This window comes from Sebastes fasciatus, chromosome 21 (assembly GCF_043250625.1).
Source record: "Sebastes fasciatus isolate fSebFas1 chromosome 21, fSebFas1.pri, whole genome shotgun sequence".
NCBI lineage: Eukaryota > Metazoa > Chordata > Actinopteri > Perciformes > Sebastidae > Sebastes > Sebastes fasciatus.
In genome coordinates, this window is record NC_133815.1 from 11,510,336 (window position 1) to 11,536,761 (window position 26,426).

Here is a 26,426-nt window from a genome sequence, read left to right on the forward strand (position 1 = left end):
CGTATTTGACGGATGCGAACGAGTTGTTAGTCATCGCTGGGTGTTTTTATGTGCTTGAGTTTTTCCCCCTGCTCTGCGTTTCTCTACTTTGCCGTGTGCAGGTTGGCTGCTGTGTGCCGCTATCGGCGTGTCAGTTTGACCGAGCAGAGAGGACACGATGAAGCCTTCCCTGCGACTGCATTCATTCAAAATCCGGCAACGTGGCACCTTCACGCAGGGTGGTGCGGAGGTATGGATGTGTTTATTTGTGCTTGAAACAATCAGAAAATAACGTTTTATTCCTCTGATTCACTGCTTTGTTCTCACCAACGCCGCTCCCTCTCTTCATTCACTCTACATGTACTCTTGCTCGACCATCGATGCTCTCTTGGCTTCATGGAGGAGTGGCCAACTACGAAAGCTTTGAGTTTACAAACACCAACCGACAAATGTAACATATTATACCTTTTAATATAGAATTAAATACACAGTACACTTTGTTGCTAGTTTATTAGTTATACAATGCATTATAATATAGCAGCTCTGCAATTAATCCATGCCAATGTTTTTGTTGAAACAGTTTGTAATTTTTGCAGTCTGTAGTTTCTATTTCTGAGAGGTGTTTCTCATATCAACACCTTTCTAAATCAGTTTTACAACATTCATAAACTGGCAACTGTGTATATCAACATTCACAGTGAGATACAGACTCATCCATGAAATGATTACAGCATTAAAATAAATACAGATAGATGCATCCTGTCCAACATACTATAATTCAGTGGATGATAACTTTTTTTTCCAGCATATAGTAGCTGTGTAGGAGGAACCATTATTTCATACAGCAGTGTTCCTCTTCACAAAGCTCAGCACATTAGGTACCAATACAAAAAGCTCTAATAGTTGTAGGTCAGTAAATACATTCTGCATAACTGCATATGATGAAGTACTACCAGGTAATACTTAGCTGCTCTTGGAAGGGGTTATGTGTGGTAAATGTAAGATACTTGGTATCACTGTAGAGGCTTTGTTGTACAACAGCATATGTTTTTGTGAACTTAAAAAAAGCAAAGGGATGTTTTGTGGAGGAATTATCTCTTAGTTTGGTTGAATGAGGAAAAGGAGGACTGACGTATATTATACATGCAGATATGAGGTAGAGGATGCAAACAGCAAAGTTGAAAAGCAGAATAAAGTATAGTTGACTAAAAATGATGAGCAGGAAAATAAAGACCCTGTGTAAAGTTGTCCAAGAACAGATGCTAGAGTGAGGGGTAGAGAAAAGCTGAGTTGTAGTCCGGAGGAGGAGATCCACCCTCGTCAGACTCCCAATCACATGGCGAGATAGACGGCTTGTCGTCACAGAGACCTGTGATGTCATTGCACAGGAAAGACACCTGCTTGTCTTCGCACTTAGTGGAGGCAAAAAACCTAAAAAACATACAAATTAAGAGTTATTATCTTGTTTATTATGCATTAAGCTAAAATGATATTATATTTTGTTATAATTTCATATCACATGCACATTGTCAATCACTTTTTTACAAAGTAGTTTGAACTACTTTTTCTAAATAGCTTTAGTTAACCAAACTAGATTTCTCCCTAGGGGGGCTTTGCTGTAGTTCAACTTCTTCCAGTGTGACGTAATTGGTAGCTTGCAAAGCTATGCTTTCAAAGCAGCTTCGCCAACACTGCATGGCAACTAGTGGCACCTCGCGAGTATCGAGGGTAATTACTTTTTTTATGACTTTTTTCCGACATACTATACGAGTTTTTTTGACCTCCTGTACTATGACTTCCTATACTATGTCTTTTTAATCACTTTTTTTCAAAATACTATACTAAAACCATTTTCAACATACTATGGCATTTTATGACTTTTTCGACATACTATACTATGACTTTTAAAAAATGTTCTCGACATACTATGGTATGACTTTTTCTCTAAATTTTTTTTCTGATTTTCAACATGCCATATACAGACGTAGGCAAAGTTGTTGGTAACGTTCCGTTAAAGAGAGAAAAACCCACAATGGTCACTGAAATAACTTGAAACTGACAAAAGTAATAATAAATAAAGATTCACTGAAAATTAACTAATGAAAATCAGACATTGCTTTTGAATTATGGTTCAGCAGAATCATTTAAAAAAACAAACTAATGAAACTGGCCTAGACAAAAATGATGGTAACATTAACTTAATATTTTGTTGCACAACCTTTTGAGGCAATCACTGCAATCAAGTGATTTCTGTAACTCAATGAGACTTCTGCACCTGTTGACAGGTATGTTGGCCCACTCCTCGTGAGCAAACTGCTCCAGCTGTCTCAGGTTTGAAGGGTGCCTTCTCCAGACTGCATGTTTCAGCTCCTTCCACAGATGTTCAATAGGATTTAGATCCGGGCTCATAGAAGGCCACTTCAGAATAGTCCAATGTTTAGTTCTTAACCATTCTTGGGTGTTTTTAGCTGTGTTTTGGGTCATTATCCTGTTTGAGGACCCATGACCTGCAACTGAGACCAAGCTTTCTGACACTGGGCAGCACATTTCACTCCAGAATGCCTTGATAGTCTTGAGATTTCATTGCACCCTGCACAGATTCAAGACACCCTGTGCCAGATGCAGCAAAGCAGCCCCATAACATAACCGAGCCTCCTCCATGTTTCACATTAGGTACAGTGTTCTTTTCTTTGGATGCTTCATTTTTGCGTCTGTGAACATAGAGCTGATGTGACTTGCCAAAAAGCTCCAGTTTTGTCTCATCTGTCCAAAGGACATTCTCCCAGAAGCTTTGTGGCTTGTCAATATGCATTTTGGAAAATTCCAGTCTCGCTTTTTTATGATTTGGTGTCCTCCTCGGTTGTCTTCCATTAAGTCCACTTTGGCTCAAACAGTGACGGATGGTGCGATCTGACACTGATGTACCTTGACCTTGGAGTTCACCTCTAATCTCTTTGGAAGTTGTTCTGGGCTCTTTGGTTACCATTCGTATTATCCGTCTCTTCAATATGTCATCAATTTTCCTCTTGCGGCCACGTCCAGGGAGGTAGGCTACAGTCCCATGGACCTTAAACTTCTGAATAATATGTGCAGCTGTAGTCACAGGAACATCAGGCTGCTTGGAGATGGTCTTATAGCCTTTACCTTTAACATGAAGGTCTATAATGTTCTTTCTGATCTCCTGAGACAACTCTCTCCTTAGCTTTCTGTGGTCCATGTTCAGTGTGGTACACACCATGATGCCAAACAGCACAGTGACTACTTTTCACCCTTTAAATAGGCAGACTGACTGATTACAAGTTTGAAGATACCTGTGATGCTATTTACAGGACACACCTTAGTTTAATATGTCCCTATGGTCACATTATTTTACATCTTTTCTAGGGGTACCATCATTTTTGTCCTGGCCAGTTTCATTAGTTAGTTTTTTTAAAATGATTCTGTTGAACCACAATTCAAAAACAATATCTGATTTTCATTAGTTAATTTTCAGTAAATTTTTATTTATTATTACTTTTGTCAGTTTCAAGTTATTCCAGTGACCATTGTGGGTTTTTCTCTCTTTAACGGAACGTTACCAACAACTTTGCCTACGTCTGTATATGACTTTTTTTCAGATTTTCTACATGACTTTTTAAAAAAATGATTTTCGCTATGACTTTTTTTTGTAATTTTCGGCATACAATGACTTTTTTTCTATGATTTTCGACATGCCACACCATGACTTTTTTTTTTGTGATTTTCGACATGCCACACCATGACTTTTTTTTTTTGTGATTTTCGACATGCCACACTATGATTCTTTGTTTTTATGATTTTCGACATGATTTCCGACTTGACTTTTTTTTCTATGATTTTCGACATGCCGCACCATGACTTTTTTTTTTATGATTTTCGACATGATTTTCGACTTGACTTTTTTTTCTATGATTTTCGACATGACCTTTTTTCATGATTCCAGACATACTGCGCCATTACTTTTTTTAATGATTTTCAACATGACTTTTTTTTCATGATTTGTCATGACTTTTTTTCATGATTTTCGACATTACTTTTTTTTTCATGATTTACGACGTGACTTTTTTTTTTCATGATTTTTGACATGACTTTTTTTCATGATGTTCGACATGACTTTTTTTCAGGATTCTCGACATCCTGCGCCATTACTTTTTTTAATGATTTTCGACATTACTTTTTTTCGACATTACTTTTCTTTTCATGATTCTCGACATGCTACGCCATTACTTTTTTTTTCATGATTTTCGACATGACATTTTTTTTCATAATTTTCGCCATGCTGTGCGACATGACTTTTTTTTAATGATTTTCGACATGACTTTTTACATGATTTTTCATGATTTTCGAGATTTTGACAAGTCATGATCAATGACTTTTGTTTTATGATTTTCGACATAACTTTTTTTTATTCATAATTTTCGACATTACTTTTTTTTTTCCTTGATTTTCGACATTACTTTTTTTCAAAATTCTCGACATGCTGCTCCATTACTTTTTTAATGATTTTTTACATTACTTTTTTTGCATGATTTTCGACATGCCGCGCAACATGACTTTTATTCTTTAATGATTTTCGACAGGACTTTTTTTTCGAGATTTCGACAAAAGTCATGATAAATTATTTTTTTTAAAATAATTTTTCGACATGACTTTTATTCTTTTATGATTTTCGACATGACTTTTTTTCTACTATGACTTTTTTTTCATGAAATTTTTCAATATACTATACTATGACTTTTTTGGTGAAATTTTTCAACATGCTATACCATGACTGTTTTTGGTGAAATCTTTCGACATGCTATACTATGACTTTTTCGGTGAAATCTTTCGACATACTATACTACGACTTTTTTTTCATGAAATTTTTCGAAAAAATAAAAAAGTCATAGTATAGCATGTCCAAAAAGTAAAAAAGTCACAGTATAGTATGTTAAAAAAATGAAAAAGTCATAGTGTAGTATGTTGAAAAAAGTCATATAGTATGTCGAGAAAGTCATACTATTTTATGTTGAAAAAAGTCAAAGTATAGTATGTTGAAAAAATTAAAGTCATAGTCATTATGAAAGTATGTCGAGAAAAAGTCATACTACATTATGTCGAAAAAATTAAAAGTCATACTATATGTCGAAAAAATTAAAAAAGTCAAAGTATAGTATGTTGAAAAAATTTAAAAAGTCATAGTACAGTATGTCGAAAAAAGGCAAAAAAGCCATAGTATAGTGTGTAAAAAAAGAAGTAATAGCATAGTATGTCAAAAAAGGCAAAAGAAAAGTCATAGTATAGTATGTCGAAGAACATCAAAAAAGTCATGGTATGGTATGTGGAGAAAAAAAAGCAAAAGTCATAATGTAGTATGTTGAAAAGAAAGTCAAAGTATAGTATGTCAAAAAAGGCAAAAAAAAGGATGCAAGTCAAGTGTTTAGATGTCAGAGATGAGAGGTCACCACCTGCTGAATTTCCTGTTCTTGGTGTCGTTATTCCACGTCAGACGTCTTAGCTCCTCGGATGGTAGAACCATGCCGCTGTCACTCTGCTCATCCTAAAACAGAGAGGATGCAAACATGCAGCTCATTGGGTTTTTCGTTTTTTAATCTTTTTTTCATCTGTTTCCACTGAAATTATTAAATTCCGACAAAGTGAGGATGCATTCTCATCCCCTCTATATATATATGTGTGTGTGTGTGCATGCATGCAAGCAGAAGTGAAGGTGTCTTACCTCAGGGCTGTCTGGCTCCTCGCAGGGCAGTTCCTCAAACGTCTGAAGTGTGGCCATACCCCTCATGTAACTGGATAGATATGATTCAGAAAGAAAACATTGAAAGTTGGAAATTTCTTTACTTTCTCAACCTGTTTCGTGTTGTTTCTGAAGTTTCATCACTTTCACATTCGCACCGGTCTTGTTCAATTCTTTCCCTTTTCTTGTATATTTATGATACTATAGCACTTCTCCAATATACTTGATTACTCATACACATAGCATCTTGAGTCAAGGTGCACTGGCTCAGACTTACATGCTGTATATTAAATCACAATGTTTTTATTTTCTCATGTTTCCTTACCTCAGGTTTGTGACTGCAAGTGGGTTTTCTTTAAAGGTTTCAATGCGACCAGTGTCTCCAGTTATGAAAGATCCCAGAGGAATATAATCCTTCCCATCCTGTTAAAGAGAGGGAACAAATATTTGTAAGACATTTTGTATTCTTTTCATGTAGCTTATCCATATGTTGAGACACATTCTGTTGGACAAGAAATAAATCATAACAGATCTATAAAAAAGGCTGACCTGCTGAACCCTCGCTTGCAGCAGTTCTCCCAGGGTCTCCACCAGGTGAGTGAAGGTGGGTCGATCTGAGGGACTGGCCTCCCAGCATGCCAGCATCGTGCTGTAACTGCACACACAAACATACAGGTGTAGTGTTTAATTTTCAAACAAAGCACTAACAGAATCACTGCCTGGGTCACATCAGGAGACATGACATGAAGATTTAAATGACGCTCTTCCTCCTTGGGTCCCCTATTGGACCTCTATTTACTATGTCCTTGCCTCCCCTACTGATTTCGATAGGTAACAGTGTTGTAAAGGTATCCACCCACATCTCAGGTGTGCTGTATTCAGGTGCTCGCATCCTTGTTCCCCCCTTCAGTCTGTGGCAGAACTCTTCATCTATGTGAAGACCAGGGTACGGGGAAGCTCCTGTTGGACAAACACACATCAATATGTGAACACACCCAACCAAATAATGAATTGGCATCTTCCAAACACAGTCTTAAAAATGTAAGATCATAAGGTATCATATCGTACGAGTTGAATGGCTTTTATATTGCATTGCGTTTCTGTTATTTTGTCCACCACCTGTGTATGTTTAGAAACCAAACCGTGGTGAGAGGGCTCTTACCCAAAGAGAAGATCTCCCACAGCAGGATGCCGTAGGACCACACGTCACTCTGCGTGGTGAACACCTTGTCAAAGATAGACTCTGGAGACATCCACTTCAGAGGGAGGCGAGCCTGTCAGCCAATCAGATCACAGGAGCAGAGTTACAAAAGACCACTCGTGTGGGAACATTTCAAGTTTGGCAGGTTGAAAACTCATTAGGCGACAGATCCTTTTGAGGAAAAATATTACTTGATGCTCGTTGCTTAACATTTCCAAAACAGAAGCAACAAGTTAATGATGGGAGCAACAGTTACAGGATGCAGACTCCTCCAAGTTTCATTAAAACTAGACTTGCGATGTGGGTTAATGCATCAGTAATGGCCTTTTAAAAACATTATACATAGTTGTCCAACCACATGAATTTACAGTGGGATTTATTAAAAAGAGTAAAACACCTCTTTTACCTGCGGTGAGTATCTTAAGAAAGAAGCTGCAAAGCAGTTTATTTTCTAAATGTACTCAGTGCCGCACGTATAAAATACAAAAAAAAATATTCACATCCTATTTATAGCTGTTTTTTATGACTACCAATATGAATTATTTACGGCTTTACTGATCTTATGAATTCTAAAATATGAAATAATATAAAAAATAAACTGATTGATGGCTTTAGAGATGCAGTGTGTAGGCTTTGGCGGCATCTAGTGGTGTGGTTGCAGATTACAACCAACTAAATACCCCTCCACTCACTCCTCCCTTTCCAAGACTGCGGTAACGTAACGCCACCGCGGTTTCGCACTCTGCAGCTTTCAAATTTTGCTTTCAGTTTTGTGTTTTCTTGGGATGTCATCTGTCATTTTGTTTTAAAAATACTGCTAGTGTAATACCTTCAGACAGTGGATTTTGGAACCACGTTGCTCACGTGTACTCACATCTCCCTTGCGGACGTAGTCGGGGTCTTTGTAGATGTCTCTGGCCAGGCCGAAGTCACAGATCTTGACCACTTTATTGTCCGAAAGCAAAATGTTCCTGGCTGCCAGGTCTCGGTGAATACACTGATGCAGAAACACAGAAAACACAAATAATGACATCTATGAAACACTACATCCACCCACCCACCAACCTAACCACACCAAGTATCAGACCTTGCGAGAGGCCAGAAACTCCATTCCTCGCGCCACCTGGAAGCTGAAGGAGATGAGATCCTCCAGGAATAAAGGAGAGTTGGAGGCAGATTTGGGATCTAGAGGAAGAAAAAGAGGAGGTACAGGGATGTAATCAAGCAGTTTGATTGTGCACAAACAGAAGAAAATGTTCACTATGCTCCTGTCTTACCTGGGTGACTCTCTCTCTCGTCTCTCTCATCAAACTCGGACACGCTGCCGACACAATCAGGCTGTCCATCCTTTCCTCTGGACGGCTGAGATGGGGAGGAATCAGTTATTATCAAATATTGCATGTCAGAGTGACAATTATGACACAATTGAGATTATGTGTCTTCTGACATTTGTTAAGAGGTATTGGTTGGTTGCATAGAGGATTTCATAAACATGTTTTGCACAGTGAAAATGACCTTTGAGGCCACAGTTTGTAGTGACGTCTAAACCTGTAAAAAAAAATTAAGGAAGTAGACCTCCTGCTCGAGAACTGATAGCATCTTTGAACCTCAAACAGATTGCAGAAGTGAGTTTTTTGAGCGTATGATTTTGTAATTGTGTGCAGCACAAAGGGGCGATTTTGTTTTTTCTCAAGTGCAAAGAGAAGTGTCGGTCACACAGATATGTGTGAACTCTGTCCGCACGCCTTGGATGTCCTGTTTTCGGCGTGAAATGCAGCTATCATGACACCATATTTCGTAGACTCACTGTGTTGTGCACAAACACCTCTCTCTTGCCCTTCAGGAAGATGGAGAGATTTCCATAGCGACAGTATTCGACAATGACCATCAGTGGTCCTGCAAACACATATAGTTATGACAAGCGTGAGGGCACAAACACATTTAAATACTCATATCACACCTAAATATGCATGAAATTGAACATCTGCATGTATTAATAGGCATAACTAGATTACACATGCATGGGGGAAACACACACACACCTCCCAGTTTGGTGCAGGCTCCCAGTAGGTTGACTACATTCAGATGATGTCCAATGTGGTTGAGGATCTTCAGTTCAGTCATCAGAGCTTTGTGTTCGCTGGCTGTAGCTCCCTCTGGTGGACAAAGGGCAGAAAAGAGTGGCATAAATGTTGTCACAGAATTTTATTTTCTCAGAATACCAGGGACCTGATCTTGTACCTTTGAGCATCTTAACAGCCACCGTGCTGCAGCTGTTGGCGTTGTCTATGCCGAACGCAGCTGCCTGAATCACCTTACCAAAGGCTCCACGGCCCAGAGGTTTCCCTGAGAGAGAGAGAGAGAGAGAAAGAATGTGAGTGAGGCTGACAGGAGGAAAGGGAGTTTTTGTGTCTAATTGAGCTGCTTTATTAATTACTATTATTATCCCTCCTGGACGTGAGATGCTGATAAGAGAAGACTTTAGACCCCATCAACAGTCCATCTAACTGAATCCCACCCTAGTGAGCTGATTAGTTCCAGTCAACACAGTTCACACACCCCCTGCTGGAGTTGATTAGCTCACCACAGACAACACAGACACAAAGTCTGATTAATGGAATGAGAGTCACTCCCAATAATACTCTGATAAGACCTCTGAGAAAGTCCTTCTATCTGGTATGTGAATTAGATACCTTCCCTCTCTCCCATCGTTAGCATTACATTCCCAAAATCCTTCAAGTCTCACATCACAAGTCAGTCATGTTAAAAACATCCATTTTTTATAGTCATAACGTAAAGGACTGTACCTAATTTGAGCCGCTCCCGAGGGAACTCCCATTGGTTGGGGTCGTATTGGAGTCTCTCACACTGCTCCTCTATTGGCCCTTCTCCTCTGTTCAGAATGATCGACAGGTATTCTGGTTTGGTGTTTGAGCTGTTGGACTTTGGAGAAAGAAGAGTGTATGTTGCGTAAAAACAGAAAACCCATACCAGTATTATACTAACACTGTTAGTTTTGTAGTATTTTGTAGATAGTTGTGAGCAGGGAGTGTTTTAAAAATGCATCAAGGTGCTTATGGGAGACTCTAACAGCTGCGATCTGAAATCTTGGTACCAAAAAGAATTGTATTTATGAGTTTATCTGATGCCCACAGTTGCAACATCTATTTGAAACTGTCTAGTAGTACCTATTCCTGACTGAATGTAGACAAACACTACATATACCAACACCCCAGACTCTAAACTGTATCACAGCAACGTTTTGGGCAGGAAAATAGTAATTCTGTATGACGTACCACTTTCCATTAATATTTATTATACCTATTTATTTTTTTCTTATTGATACAGTATATGTTTCAAGTTAAGTAGCCTACATGTAACAATAATATGACAATAATGTCTAATCTAATCTGTTCAGCATCCATCTAATTTCAAATTGTTTTATAGTTTATTGATGTGTATCATGCAGTGATTGAACGTAACTAAGTACATTTACTAAAATACTGTACTTAAGTACAATTTTGAGGTACTTGTACTTAAATTGAGTACTTCCATTTTATGCTACTTTATACTTCTGCTCCACTACATTTATTTGATAACTTTAGTCACTTTCCAAATTAATAGCGCAAAATATAAATCAACTAAATTATGATGTATTATTATTGATTAAACTACCCAGCAGCATATTAGGTAATTAGCCCCACCTTTACCAGCTGCAACATTAAAGTGATTTACACATTAATGCATGAATCATTATAATCTGATAATATTTTATTATTAATATATTATTATATTATTCTGAAATGGGACAGTCTGCATAATGAGTACTTTTACTTTTGGTACTTTAAGTATATTTATATGCTACTACTTTTAAACCTTTACCGTAAGATTCTGAATGCAAGACTTTTACTTGTAACAGAGTATTTTTACACTATAGTACGGTTACTTTTACATAAAAGGTCTTCCACCACTGTGGAAAGGACAAAGAAGGCCTGGAAGATAGAGAATAAATCTAAAAACTTGTAGGATACTTGGACGAGTTGTCTGCAATAATGTGAAGTATGCAATTTGTACTTGGTACTGTGGCTAAAACATGCAAAGCCACAGGTTCTCTAAACTGTACCTGCCTAGAAAAAACGTTGGCAACCACACATATTGCAGCTTGGTAACGTAATGATAACTCTGGTGAAAATATTTGAGAAGGAGGAGGAAAAAGGAAGAACTGAGATGTTGGTGCTGCATGGAAATATTGTACGTCCCACCAGTCATAATCAGGAAGGAGGAATTATATAGTGAAAACTGAAGATAAGAATACCTACAAAAGTACACAGAAAACCATGAATATACATCAAATATTTGTTTATCGTACCACCAAAAACAACTTTATCTTGTTTCTTCTCACCTGTCTCATTTTGCGTATGAAGAGCGTCAGAAAAAGCCAGAAGAGAGTGGCCACCACACAGGTACAGGTGAGTGCAGGAATCTCCAGAAACGAGGCTTCTGTGGCACCTGCACACAAACACACACACACACAGACCACACATACACATCAGTGCTTTATCAGCTTTAATTTTGCATTAGATTTAATTTACTTATTATACACAAGCAGGCCTGGAGTGAGCTGCAAGGGACTTTGAATATTATTACCTTTATGAAGCTGAAAAAACTTCTATTGATTATTTCAGTTAATTTCAAAATTGAGATAATCAGAGACAGAAATTGCAGATAAATCAGGGATACTAGGTGCCTTTCATTTTTCTCTACCCTTCCAAATGGGGGCACTGTGTTTTCACTGTCACTGAAACTCTATCATCTATCCTCCTCATTCAATCCCCATTTCATTTCTTTTTTTTTTTTATGTGAAGGAGTTGAAGCGCTCAGTGCAGCGCAGTGACTCTGAGATGCCGGCCGGGCCCTTCTGGAGGAAATAAAAATGGGAGACAGCTTCCTTCCTGACTGATCAGAACACAACAACACACAGCCACTCCTCTCTGCAGACCCGGACTGGGAAATGCGTCCACCACTTCTGCCAGGGGACGATGCTCAGACTGAGGGGTAGCAGAACCACACGGGGCCTGTCTATTCCACCACCACCGGACATATGACTCAGTGTGTGTGTGTGAATGAGGAGAACTGAACAAAGGAGTGTGTACCACACTGGGATAATGTTAAGACGTTCTTTGATCAATGTTTACTCAGGAATTGATAAACCGACATATCATTTCCCATTAATAGAATAGACACACCACGCTTCCGTGTATAAATACTACATCCATACGTACTGTACTATGTGTCTGTACATCCAGACATCTATTTACAGAACTGGAAACAATAGACATTCAGACAAACCCATATATGGAAGAGTCCTATCTTTGAGAGGAAGTAAACACAGACAATCAAAGGTAGAGATGCTTGAAAAATACTACTATTTGACAGATGCTTACCGTTAACCCATATGTAGGCAGAGCTCTCTGCAGATCCCCTCTCATTGGTGGCCTGGCACGTATAAAGGCCCTGGTCCTCCCCTGTGATCCGATCAATATGAAGGGTCCCATCTTCTGGTGATATCACAATACCTGAAGACGGTGGCACAAACTCTTAGACACCTGAATACAGCTATAGTTCACATGTTTATAGTATTTTTGTTTTGTACCTGATCCCTGAGACAGAGCACGTTCATCCTTGTACCATGTGATGGTTGGGGGTGGGACGCCTTCAGAGGGACAGCTAAGGATCACTGAGCTGCTGACGTTGACAGTACAATCGGTCAGATTGCTAAGCAGCACAGGAGGCTCCAGAACTGAAAGGAGAAACACACACCATGAAAAATATGTGTGCCGAAGTATAAGTGTGTGGCTGCGTCCAAAATCACATACTATGCACTGCATACTCAATATATGTACTATCGTTCATCATACTTTTGTGTGAATTTTCGGACGCACTTAGCAGTAATTGACATTGTCACTTCTTGAGAGCCTCCTTGCCAGTTGGAAACGTGTAACCTCATGTGACCAAAACGACAATTTGTGAGAATCAAAGTCTGAAATAATTAAAAATATATATATATTACGCCTAGCAAAGTCAAATCTCATACTTAAAGATGAATTGAAGCGTTATTGATGTTATTGATGTTGGACCATTGTTTGTGCAACTTTTGTCAAATTACCAGTAGTTTAATGTAACTAAGTACATTAATACAAGTATAACATTACTTGAGTATTTCCATTTTATGCCATGTTATACTTCAAATCCACTACATTTCAGAGGGAAATAATGTAATATTTACATTACATTTATCTGACATTTTTCTTTGTAGATTAAGAATTAATTAAATAAAAATATATAATCAGCTTAAAAAGACATTTTTATCAAACTACACAATAGTATATAAAAGTAATTAAAATCATTTCCACTTTGACCAACTAAAATTCAGTTTAATGCATATATAATAGTACTATAAATCTGCATAATGAGTACTTTACGTCATATTTTTTAAAGCTGCAATAACTGATTACAGTTGTAGATATTTATAGACTAAAACAGATTTGTGATGAAGTGAAAGCAGTGCTATTTTTTCCCACCGTTTTCTGGACCAGTGCCACTTTTGGACAATAATCGTGCACTGGTACTGTAGTGACACATTTTTCCAGAGTGGCCTTGGCTTCAACCTGTGAGTCAGCTGACGTTCGGCTTCTCTTGGGCCCCTTACTCACCCTGAAATACCCTGTAATACAAACCCATTTCTAAAAAGCAACAACAATGCAGTATTTCATCATCTGGACATTATGAGTGCACACAATGAGTGGAGTGCGTTTCTTTTGTTTCCTTCTCATGCACTACACTTACACTACAATACTCACACGCTATAATTAGACCAGATCGCTCCCTGACTCTCTTTAACCCCATGTTTTAATTTTTTCCTCTATTCTCCCTCTTTTTGGCTCCCCAACTTCTCTTTCTCTGGTCACCCTGTCTCTCCAGTAATTCCCTTGTGGGGATCCCAGGGGAGGAAGTTGACGTATTGAGCCTTGATTGTATAGAGAACAGCAGTAAAAGACATGAAGAAAAGTCACTTAACCAAGGCGACTGATTGTTGTTTCCCCTATCTTCCTCCTGGACAACAATTGATGATTGTCCGCGGGGGCTGGGGCCTGACAGTGTCTGATTGGCTGATTGTTCCTCCGGCCCTGTGTGGGGGCCTGTAAATGTGGCATTGTGGGAAGTGCCATTGTGTGCTCTTCCTCCAGACAAGAGCTCATTCCCACGTGAAAGAGGTGCAGAGCTGGAGCGCAAGAGCAAAGGCAGGGTGGGGCCCCAGGAAGCCGAGGGGACCCAATTCCCAAGCAGCCAAACTCTGTGAGAGAGTGTGGGTGTTTGTTTGTTTGTATGTATGTATGTATGTATGTGCAACATATGTGCACAGAAAACATGGGGAGGCTGGGAGTTTTAAATAGAGAGAGAGCGACTTAAATCTGTGTTTGATATTTAGTTATTAAGACTCAGAATTAGGAATCAAGAACACAATTTTTCAGCTAGAAATTCAAGGCCCTAACAACTTACTTGGGGCCCTGAGACAATAAATATGAATCTCTGGTATGTTCGAGGGCCCTTGTTCTGCTCTTGGCCCCTGAATAATTCAGCCCATGAGGACAGTTTTCAGTTCTAGCATACCATGATTTGTATGGAAGCAAAGAAAGGCTAAAATTATTTGAAACTTATAAGCAACACAATAGTTAAACCAATACCTAGTGAAAATTAATACTTGAAGTTGACATTTAAATAGCACTGAATAGCATAATATAACATTGACATATTCTACTTTGAAGTCAGATAGAAAATAAAAAATATGTATTTTAAGTTACTCAAATTTGATAAATTGTGAAAACTGTATTTGTGAAATTCAGATGCCAAAATTTCAAGATGAAAAATTCAAACTTGAAAATCCAGGCTACGAAGAGCGATCAGACTATAAAAAATTATATTTAAAAATAAAAAAGGAGAAATCAGACTTCTGTCCTAACTGGTTACATTCTGCCTGTCCTATGATCTGAGAAAAGAAAAAGTTCAGATGAGTGACTGGAAACCTCTGGACACTCTGAATTTGAGAAAAAATACAAGTTTTTGAGACTGGAAACTGAAATTGCGAAGAATACAAACCATAAATTCAATAAAAGAATTAAATATTAATTAAATTAAACACTTCATTTGTACTTCAGTGGTGTTTAAATTTCAACATTAAGTATTCAGTAGTGGTTAAATGTTAGTTATATATTCACTTGCTTATAATATTCAAATGCTTATGGCCCTCTTGGTTTCCATAAATTGCGTCTTTTGATTTATTTTTTCATTGTTATTTATTGTTAAATTTCTAATTTGTTACTAAATGCTTTTATTGTGAAGCATTTGTAACTTTTATTTTGAAAAGTGCTATATAAAGAAATCTTTACATACTTAATCATTTATTTTTTGTAGCACAATCTAAAAAAAAATGAACAGAAAAAAGCAAACATTGTCCGCAGACAATCAAAAAATGCCTTAAATAAATGAGATGATCTATTATTGTTTATAAAAGTAACAAAGTAAAATTCTTAATTTCTTAAAGTAAGTGCCCCCAAATATGCACAGTGTTGACTACAGGCTTATAGATGTTGAGGAGGAAGATCATAAAGTTGCGACTACTCACTTGTGACCACCACCTGTGTTTCCAGGTGTGTCTCCTGTCCGGTGATCAGGTGGCGGGCGGAGCATCTGTAGGCTCCAGAGTCTCCAGCTGTTAGGTTGCTTAGCAACAGGACCAGACAATTGGAAAACTCCCCCTGCTGACTACTCAGTGCAGGGCTGCGGGATTGGGCCTCCTTTGTGTCATTCACTCTTTGCCATGACAACGCTGTGTACAGGTACTTATTGGCAACACAGGTGAGATGGAGGTCTCCGCCCTCTCTGGGTTCCTCCCTCCGGCTCACACTGAAGCCTCCTGGGACGTCTGAGGGAAGCAGAAGTGAAGAGGGAACATGAACAACATATAAACCTTCACTGATCTCCTGTTTGATGATTACGCCCTCTCAGTTTCTCGACAAGTGCATGTGGATCCTGTCTGGTGCCTGAAACCAGGAGAGCTGATTCAACCGATCCTCCATTTTTCTAATCTTTGACGACAATGTTGAATGGCTATTGTGGGTAAAAGCAGCTAGTGGAATACAGTGAAAAGGCTTTTTATTTACTTTAGCCATTTGAAACTTCCCGTGGAAACGGCTCGAGAGCTTCCTGATGGCAGATAGTGTTTATCTTTCCCGAACACCCCAAGGCCTCCCGAAATAAAGCGGACCTGCCAGTCCAAGGAAGTGCGCTGCACGGGGAAGTGGAACGATAAGAGCCCCAGGTTCCTGTTTCGCTCTTGCTCACACATTCAGCGCAGCCGTATGCAGAGCCACACACTCGTGCACAAAAATAAACACTAAAAAACCCTTACCTGTACGCCGAGTAACACATGACACACAAAACAGTATGTGCCCGCTGCACGTACGCTACTTTGTTCTGCCAAGGATTTCAACCTACATTAATGTGTGTGTTACTTCTTCCGTGACACATAAACATTTTTAAACATGTAAAATATCTATTTGACTTTTTGTATCTGGTACTCTGTACAATATTGAACATTTTCCATGAAAAAAAGTTCCAATTTGTAACCATCACGTTTTTTCCACTGCAGTGACATTGCTGCAGTGTCTCTTTTGCATGTTTCTGATATTGCATCACCTCTCTCTCACTAATGGCGAAATGACCTTGACACAGCAGCAACATCTCCATATACAGTATTCTCCTGCAACCTGAAAACTTCAACATCTCTGCCCATCTCCTGTTCTCACCTCCCCTTTTGCTCCTCCTTTTCACTCAGCATTTTACTTTTTGCTTCTTCCACAAATAACATTCATCTACTGCATGTGCTCGGTGTCCGTTGCAGCAATGTGTTCAATCAAATAAATGCTGTCAAAGTCTAACTGAGCAAAAAAGGCAATAAATATATGTCATCTGTGCATGACTGTGTGTAGGAGTGGTGCATGTGTTTGCAGTTGTGACAGCAATTCACAAGATGAATGATGACGTAATAACTGACGTCATATTTACAGACCAGTCAGTTTTCCACCCTGTCAGTACTGCAGGGTCGCTTGGGTTTTATATCCGATTGCGTTACTTCAATATGACTGGGGCGGTTATACACGTGGTCTTTACAGAAAACATCCTATCGAAGTGATTGAGGTTGGAAAAAGATAATTAATTGCATCATTTTTCATTGAGTAAAACCTTAAAACAGGTAATTCTGACCAAACAGAATAGAGAAATTAAAGGTGCAGTGTGTAGGATTTGGCAGCATCTAACGGTGAGGTTGCAGATTGCAACCAGTAGAAACTTCTCCCATGTGCCAAGCGTGTAGGAAAACTACGGTGGCCGAAACAAAAACGTGAAAACGAAGCGAATGGCCTTATCTAGAGCCAGTGTTTGGGTTGTCCGTTCTGCTCCCTAAACGGCTCATTCTAAGATAACGAAAACACAATAATTCTTAGTTTCAGGTGATTATACACTAAAGAAAACATACATATTAATATTATATTCCATTTCTGGTAATAGAGCTTTACTCAATTACTTTGGATAACATATCAGTACAAAAATGATTTGCCCAGTGAGAAAGTGTATCAGCTGATGTGGGCCTAGCTTCATGACGTCAAAACTGAAAGCAGATGACAGAAAGAAGACAGAAACTAGATAAAATAAGATTTTGGGAAGTGAAAGCGTGGAGGGCAAAGACTGAGAAAGAAAATAGATCTTTACTGTAATTTCTTATCTAAGCTTTGAAAAAAAAAATGAGTTGCATATCTGAGGAGATGATTCCTCACCTGTGACGTAGAAGTGGAAGTCTAGCTCATCTGTTCCTGCAGAGTTGGAGGCAACGCAGCGATACAGTCCAGACACAAAGGCCTCTGCCACAGTCAGGACCCCCACGGTCTATGGAGTGCACAAACATCCGCATGAACAAACCGGCATTTAGCACGCTATGAAAAACAGCCACACACACACATGCACACATTTAAGGCTCATTACCTCTGCCACTGATGGCAGGAATCCTATTTTCCACGGGGCCACTGAGCAGACAATAGGGGTCTCTGAGCCAGACCTCCTGCCCACTTCCAACCCAGTGGGCAGCTCAACATGCAAGCTGTCGACAAGTATTAATAAAAGTGTGTGTCTGTGAATATGTGAGTGTGTGTGTGTGGAGGAAGTGAGCAAAAGAAGGGCAGTAAAGGTACATGATTGAACGAACCGGAACCAACACGGCGGCTCGTTTGGAAACTTTTTCTTTCTTATATTATGTAAATAGTTCACCAAAATGTGTTTCTGAAAACATTTTATGCAAGAAATAAGCCATGAAGTTGCTAAATCTGTCTTTATTCTGGATCAACAACATTTAGTTTAAGAGTTTCTAGGGAGTTTCAAGAGGCGTTGAGTCGCAGTCGGACGCCCCTGATTTGCATAAAGTAGCCGAGACCTCAACTTTGTGCAAATGAGGAGCGGGCGATGCGACAGTCCGTTTCTCGAATCGCGTCGCCACGCTACCAGAATGCATTGCACGGCCCGCTTACATAGACAATGAATGCGAAGCGTGGAAAAGCCGGAGCCTGTGGAAATGTACCATATGAGCAGAGACGATACTGTGAGTGAAACTGTAATATTATCTTACTATTAATAACTTTTTAGCAAATGAATCTACACAGTGAAGTTTCCTGATTTCTTTTATAATGAGAGTTGTAACATATGATCCAACTTCTATTCAGATTGGTGCGTCTGGTCAATATCCATCAAAGAATTAAATATTTGTTCAGTACAAACTGTAGTTATTGTACCTCTCAGCTCATCCATACCAGGGTGCTTTTAACCTCACGGTGTGTATTTCTGTGTTTCACCTACCTTTTTCTTCCCCTGAAGCACTTCCTGTCTGTGCGTAACACTCAGGATGTGGTTGCTTGTGGACGTGGCGGGGACTCTCGCCGTCACAGGGCTCCATGGCGAGGAGGACGTTGGACACACACACCTTGAAGGAGGAGGAAGAGGAGGAGAAGAAGGAGGCGGAGGGGGGATAAGGACAGAGACTCAGCTGTGTTGACACAAGTCATTTTAGGCTACCTCCAGGTGTGTGTGAGTGTTTTTCTCAGCTGTGCTCGGCAGGAGGAAGACCAGAACATCAGGAAAACGCCTTGATCATCGCTGCTTGTTAGTCATCATTACCAAACCCTTTTTTATCAACAGCATCACGTCCTCTCACCCTGCCCTTCAAGGCTGACAATAGTGGATCTTTGGAGCACTATGTAATGCTGGATTGTTCATCCATGGAGGATGCAGAGGTGGTATTGTAATCCTGTGGATCAACTTCCTTCCATTCTTAACAAATCATCCCACATTTTCAGGACAAGAGTTCCTGTCCCTCTCAGTGACTCTCACAAGTCTAAATCCATAGATTACACACTAGTAGAGCTGTGGGAACTGGAGCTTATGCAGGCTGCTTTGTGGTTTATTTATACACATGTCCTTAGGATGAAAAACTCTGAAATCATAAAGGAGCTGGGGAGGGGCCTAAAACACACAATGCTTGATCAATTAGTTTCAGAGTTGAGGGAAAAGGTGTATATTTCATCTACTTCTCCATGTCTCATAGTTCTGTATAAGTAATGCTGAACTGTTTGTCCATATCGAATATGATGATGAATGTAAAGTAATGAAAATCTACAACAAGGAACAAGTAAAGGTGCTTTCTAATTTGTCTAATGAGCACCACAAGTGGTACATGCCTTTAATGCAAGAAGCATTAGTTACAAAATTCATTTTTGTTGTGATATAGTGTATAAAATAAAAATCTGTCAGTGAACTAAAGCCTTCATTGATTCATTCTTATTAACAGACACCAAAAACATTTATATTTTTAGTATATTTTACATAGTGCCCCGCGGGTCCTTTGACCTATGACCTCAAGATATGTGAATGAAAATGGGTACTCACGAGTCTCCCCTTTACAGGTTACTTCACACATGCAGTTTTGAATGCAGTACAAATGTGTTATTTTCGCCTATTTTAAAATGATGTATTTGAATATTTCTTCATACTGGGGTCCCTAAACAGTCTTGAATTACATAAATTGGGTATCACTGTAAAGCTGAGACTCTTGTGGATCCAATGAGCCCAATTGTTTTCATGTGTGATGAGGTTAGTCCCCATAGCGGCCATTTCATTGTAGTGAGACCATTTTTTTAAACTTGACCTCACTGTATAAAATGACCTGTGGTGACCTCCAGGATAATCACAGCCTCGTGAAACTTTACAGCCACAAACTAGAGACCTAGAGCATTCAGAGGATGGATGGCTTTCCTAGGTAGACTGACAATAAGGGGGTTTCTGAGCAGTTTCCAGAGCTGAAGTGCTCACCATCTAATTGCCGAAATGCTCTAAATGTCAAAAGTTTTTTAAACCAAATCACGGCATGATCTTTTTCTATGGTGTTCCTCAAGGTCTTGGTATCTTAATATGGTATTTTGGAGGGATTATTGATCATTTTTTATCTATTCTCGAGCAATAAAAAATGTTAAATTTTGCACCAAAACTGTGTAACAAATACTATCAACCCAAAAACTGCTGCAACAACTAATGAGAGATAATTGATCATGGGGATGACCATCATATACTTCCATCATAATGTCCTAAACCCTTATACACTTTTACAATTTATTTTAATTACTTCTTTAATTCATGTTTATCCTGATTTATTACTAGAACAACTTGACACACAGTGCTGAGCTGTGATCTTAAATTATCTTCAGGTTCCTGCAGCTTTCAGATGGTGTACACCACTTCTATGTTACATCTACTGCTGACCTGCTAAGACCCTCTTTACCCCCTAAAAACAAGACAAAAACTGGTCTAAGTGTGTCTCAGAGGGTTAATAACAAGGTAATAAATATGGGATTGCTCTGGCAGCAACATTTTATTGGAGTAATTTTGTTAGTGATATTGACTGGAAGAAAGTTTGGTCCTTACCGCGAAAGTTCCTTCTAACAAATCAGGTAAAAGAGGTGTCATTGATCCACAGATTCTATCCAGTGAAACATTTCTTACAAAAGTTAAAGAGTGACATATAGATGTAAATTGTTCCTTCTGCAGAATCACATCCTGAAACTTGCTCTCATTTATTCTGGTCCTGTAAATTTACATGTGAATTGTGGAAAGATGTCAATAATTGTTATACTTGTTAACATTTTCTCAGATTTTGCACTGTACTATAGAAATATTATATTTGGTTGCTATGATTACAGTGACAAAAACAGTAATGCATTTTTTCTTATTAATTTAATTTTAATTCTCGCGAAGTTCCACATTCACAAGTGTAAATTTACCCCAAAAACAGCCTAATTTCTTTGTATTTATGAAAGAAATTGATCTATTTCTGTCAACAATTTCTTCCTCACAAAACGAAAAAGAAACATAAACAAAGAGCTGTGCCAAACATAAAAGGACAACAGAAATGAAACAAAACCAACATAAAAAAAGCAAAAAAACACACAATAAAAAATAAATAAAAATAAATAATAATAAAAAAAGCAAGAGTATGACAATAATTTCACTTAAAAACTTTAAAGATATTGCATACATTCACAAGTGTAAATTTACCAAAAAAAAACTAACTTCATTGTATTTATGAAAGAAATAGAATTATATCTGTCAACAACTTCTTCCTCACAAAACAAAAAAAGCAATGAAAACAATGACTGTAAGCAATATCTTTAAAGTTTTTAAGTGAAATTATTGTCATACTCACGCTTGGTCTTTTTTTTATTATTATTTATTTATTTTTCTTGTGTTGTTTTTTTTAAACACACAATTTATGTTTGTTTTGTTTCATTTCTGTTGTCCTTTTATGTTTGTTACAGCTCTTTGTTTATGTTTTCACCATGCTTCTTTTGTATGTAAATGTTTTTAATGTCTTTCTGCTGTTACTATGGATACTGGTTACTATGGATACTGCTAACAGTTAGCACCAGGTTAGCTGTTAGGCGCAAGTTGCTTTAATTACGAATCCGAAGACCCGCCCTCCTCGGCCTCTGATTGGCTAGTACTCACTGCCTTCGTTGGTCTGATTGGATGGATTTAAGCATGAGGACTGCAATTGGTTAAGGTTAGGGTAAGAATATCATGGTAAGCCAATCAGAGGCTGAGTAGGGCGGGACATGCCAACATGTGATTTTATTCTCCAAGTAGCCTACATATATACAAGGAATTTTTATTTGAAGACAAAAAATTGGACCATAATAATTAATGTTTTACTAACTTTAGCCAAATTCTTTACTCATGAGGCAAAATTATTGTCAAAAACGGACAATAACCTGACATTTTCAGGTGGAATTTCATTTCATTCTCACTGTGCAATATCATTTTCCACTTGTGCAATTTTGTTAATAGTCTGTTTATTGTCAATACTGTATATACTGCTCCTATTTTTATATTTCCTTCTATTTAAATGGTTCATATTTTGTTACACTTTGTTTAGCTCTTTTTTACTGTGTTAGCTGATGCATCTTGTTTATCCCCTTTGCTGTTGTACACTGCAAATTTCCCCACTGCTGGACTAATAAAGGAATATCTTATCGTATCTTATCTTAAAGACCCTATCCATCTTCATGTGCTATTATAATGAAACTCAACTCTGAAATGAATGAAATCAAAATATGCCACAGATCTCTTTATATTACTTGAAAATGATCTGACCCCTCATAGAGAGGGGATGTGTTTTTTTGGTAGACTGCAAATGCAGTCTGAAAGAATTTGTATCCCCCTATAACCTTTGCAAAGAAAGGAGAAACGTCTCCATCATCACCAAGGTTATAAGGCATGATCTGATGCAAAATAATACTTTATATAGAGTGGTGCAGGGATGACGTATTTTTGTAGGCCAACCAGGAAGTTAGCATCACCCTGGTTCCCTTGACAAAAATCCAATAGTATTTTTCCATTTGCAAGGATTATTGCAGAGAGTAAGTTCTGTGGCAAACAAACGTTTATGATACTTAGACCTTATTTCAAGCATCTAACAAAAACAATCCATTCATAAAATCCAGTGACTTCAAGACGAGGGAACCGGAAGTGCTAAAATACTAACTCATTCCTGCGTTTTAGGACTCATTCCTGCAGCACCCTATTAGGGCATCATTTGTGTGTTATAGAGAGGGGATACATTTTATCGCAGACCAAAAATGCATCCTGAAATAATATGTATGCCCATATAACTTTTCCTAAGAAAGTAGTAACTTCTATATATTCACTATGGTTATTAGGCATGATCAAAATAAAATACTTGATGGTAGGGCATCATGTTTTTTGGCAGACTGAAAATGCTATCTACCTACCTACCTACCAACCTACCTATCTATCTATCTGGCAGTATAATGTAAACAGACCTCGTAATCAAAAGAATGCAGCTTCATTATTTAGACATTAACCATCATCCTCATTGTAAACTGTCATTTCCACTCTGTCCACTGATCCTCAGCGTGTTTATTGGATGTGTCACAGCCCCTCTCTACTCCGTCTCTGTCTGTATCCTTTTCTGTCTGTCCTCCTGAGCTCCTCCCTGAGGTCGGTTCCTCTCCCGCTCCCTGATTGCTCTTCCTCTTGGCATCTAGTGTGCGATTGCACAAATGACCCACCCTGTGCATGACACCACGGGCCTGACACACACATGCTCAAATACACGCACGCATGCACACACACACACCTCAGCCCACCACACAGGCACAGATTACACCACCAAACACTCCCACGCTTTCCAGGGAAAGCTTTCTCACTCAAAGTTATACACAGAAATATGATTAGTTAGATGGATGTGTGGACATAAACGTGGTTAGAAACAGAAAAAGCATACAGTCACACCACAGCCACATTCACTCAGTGTGTGCCTGCAAACAGGGTGGGCAGAAGCCGCCTGGAAATATGAATGAGTTGTGTATCAGTGGGGGTCATCTCCTGCCTTTTCTTCCTGTCTCGCCTAAAATATACATTTCTACCGCCGTCTCTGTCCGTTCCTGTCTCAACCCCCAAAAATAACCACAGTGCCGTATAAACCAATACACAAATATAAGCAAAGTTTAATGCAAAAAACACAAACAACTGATATAACACTTCAATACAGATTCATACAAAGTTGGCAAATATTGTCATTCGTCATATGTAAGTTAGTTGTATAAAATTATTAAATATTAGATTCATATATTACTCATAGAACATCTGTATACAAGGAATGAATCACATTGGGAGACACCCGTAGAATGGGACATACACACATACACTGACGTACACTCTTACACTTGCTTTACACACACACACAGAAATGGACTTTACTAAAACACTTATGGCACTCATACATTTAGATTTTAATTGACTTTCAATACAAAGACAACAGGGCTGTTATACTGACATTTGACACACAAGACATTTTGACATGGGATGACACTGGACGACACAGGATGACACAATACGACAGAGGGCATAGTCTCTGGTCTGTGGAGACTTCCTACATGGTAGGCGTCTGCTGACAGTCAGTCTTTTAATATAGAGAACTGTAGGCATCCCATAGTGAACAACACAAAGCTCGTCCTCTCTCTCCTGTTTTGCCCGTCCAAGGTGAGCACATTTTGACCTTCTTCCAGTGGCTAAAAATCGGAACAGAAACTCACAGCTTTTGCGGATGTCAGAATCAGATTAGGGCTTGGGACAGGCACGGTTCATGCACCCATTATAGTACCACTCTAGGACACAAAAAACAAGCAAAGCAGCTCCAGAAATGTGGCTGGTGGATGAATGGAATTGCACTTCTTCTGGCTCAAAATGTCTGTGAAATGTAAAAAGCATAACACTACAGGATGGCTGGGTGCGAGGGGAGGACTTAAATTTGGAAAATGAAGGAAATAAATAAATAATCAGTAAAGCAGGCGTCCTTATATCCTTAGTGATGTGGCTTATTTTCCTCCTGTGTCTCCTGGTCTTCACTGCTCAGCAGTGTTCCAAGTCACTTTCCTCACTTTCCACACCAGTTAAGCAAGCACAGTATCATCACATGGGATCACTGGGAATGTCACTGAGGGGCGGCTGTAGAGAAGCACTGATGAGTGGTGGTGGTGGTGGGGATGAGCTCCAGGGTGGGAGGCGATGGGGAGTTGTTCTTGATGGTTTGGGGTGGAGGGCAGAGCTGGTGAGGAAAGGGGTTGGAGAGGTATGTGTGGGGGGCAGCAGAGTTGGGGGAAGAGGTGTGTGGGAGAGGGGGCTCTCAAGAATAGATCAAGCTCTTGAGGAAGCGGACTGTGCCACGTTTGAAGACGAAGGGACAATCACGCTGCTGGGAAGCGTCTCGCGTCGGAGAGGAAGCCAAACAACGAGAGGAAAAGCGCTCTGATTTTCGCACAGGAAGCCCAGTGCGCCTCCTGCCCGGGCCAGATAAGAGCACTGCGGTTCCCAGGGCCAGACCCAGGAGTGGGCCCAGGACCCAGGCGCGAGGCCCCCCATCAGCCTGGCCCAGCCTGGTCCAATGTCCCTGGGCCTCCTCCAGCGCGGCGTCAGGCTCGTGGTGCAGCCGGACTGCAAAGAACAAGGACCTGGTGAGGATCCAGCCAAAAACTAACTAAAGAAACACACTCAATGCAGACACTGAAGCAGAACCAGAACAGAGCTTTACAAAAGGACCAAAGGTGAAGAGGCCAAATGTAATCTGCTGAAAGATCACTGTGCAATTATACTTTAGTTCCTTTATGGTAATAAGCTGCAGCTTCAGTGAAATCTCTATACTGTACTGTTTTATTGTGAGCAACTGCTTTTTTGTTGCATGTATGTTTTGTAGAAATTGTTTGTGAAATTTCTAGACAGAAATTTGACTTACAACCAATTCAGAATCAATTTATAATTAAGCACTGATTCACCAAATTGATCATAAAATTATTTTGGCAAATGTCCTTCATGTGCAGATTGCATGTGACTCTCATCATGATGAAACAAGATCAAATCTGCTCTCATCCATACTGTGCGTCTACACTATAATACAATAATGAGGTACAACAGAAGCAAAATTTCAATATTTACCGGAAAATCTAAATATCTTTTCTGAATATGCGGACAGATTTTCTAGGTACATATTTGCAGGATAAAGAGTCTATATCACTCTACATAGATTCAGTCTAACAATCAGATACTTTAGCATCACTGGCTGGTCTAAAAGATGGTCATGTACATTGTGTAGATTACATTTGGCAGAGACGGACGGATGAAACCACACTGGAGGCACCTCGGCGTGGCGCCATGCGAGAGTGCCGGTGTTAAGGGGTCAAGTACACTGATGATGTCAGTGGGAATAGAGCATGGGCGGCTGCTGCTGCGGTGCTCTCAGGTAATACTTAACCTTTCTGACTTGTT

The 26,426-nt window shown here is 39.1% G+C and overlaps 1 protein-coding gene across 1 annotated transcript in view; it reads right to left on the reverse strand.

Moving 5' to 3' along the window:
- Positions 1 to 654: 654 nt before the first annotated feature.
- Positions 655 to 26,426, reverse strand: part of flt1 (fms related receptor tyrosine kinase 1) — a 42,161-nt gene continuing 16,389 nt past the window's right edge. The window contains exons 11-30 of the mRNA XM_074621577.1: positions 18,894 to 19,017; positions 17,825 to 17,933; positions 15,616 to 15,915; positions 12,586 to 12,732; positions 12,377 to 12,508; positions 11,335 to 11,441; positions 9,740 to 9,875; positions 9,174 to 9,278; positions 8,975 to 9,088; positions 8,740 to 8,828; positions 8,210 to 8,294; positions 8,020 to 8,117; positions 7,807 to 7,929; positions 6,894 to 7,005; positions 6,592 to 6,691; positions 6,281 to 6,386; positions 6,057 to 6,154; positions 5,714 to 5,783; positions 5,445 to 5,536; positions 655 to 1,410 (exon numbers count right to left, since the gene is read on the reverse strand). Of these exons, the coding sequence (XP_074477678.1) occupies positions 1,242 to 1,410; positions 5,445 to 5,536; positions 5,714 to 5,783; positions 6,057 to 6,154; positions 6,281 to 6,386; positions 6,592 to 6,691; positions 6,894 to 7,005; positions 7,807 to 7,929; positions 8,020 to 8,117; positions 8,210 to 8,294; positions 8,740 to 8,828; positions 8,975 to 9,088; positions 9,174 to 9,278; positions 9,740 to 9,875; positions 11,335 to 11,441; positions 12,377 to 12,508; positions 12,586 to 12,732; positions 15,616 to 15,915; positions 17,825 to 17,933; positions 18,894 to 19,017 (2,416 nt within the window). The 3' untranslated portion in view covers positions 655 to 1,241. The remainder of the gene's footprint in view (positions 1,411 to 5,444; positions 5,537 to 5,713; positions 5,784 to 6,056; positions 6,155 to 6,280; positions 6,387 to 6,591; positions 6,692 to 6,893; positions 7,006 to 7,806; positions 7,930 to 8,019; positions 8,118 to 8,209; positions 8,295 to 8,739; positions 8,829 to 8,974; positions 9,089 to 9,173; positions 9,279 to 9,739; positions 9,876 to 11,334; positions 11,442 to 12,376; positions 12,509 to 12,585; positions 12,733 to 15,615; positions 15,916 to 17,824; positions 17,934 to 18,893; positions 19,018 to 26,426) is intronic.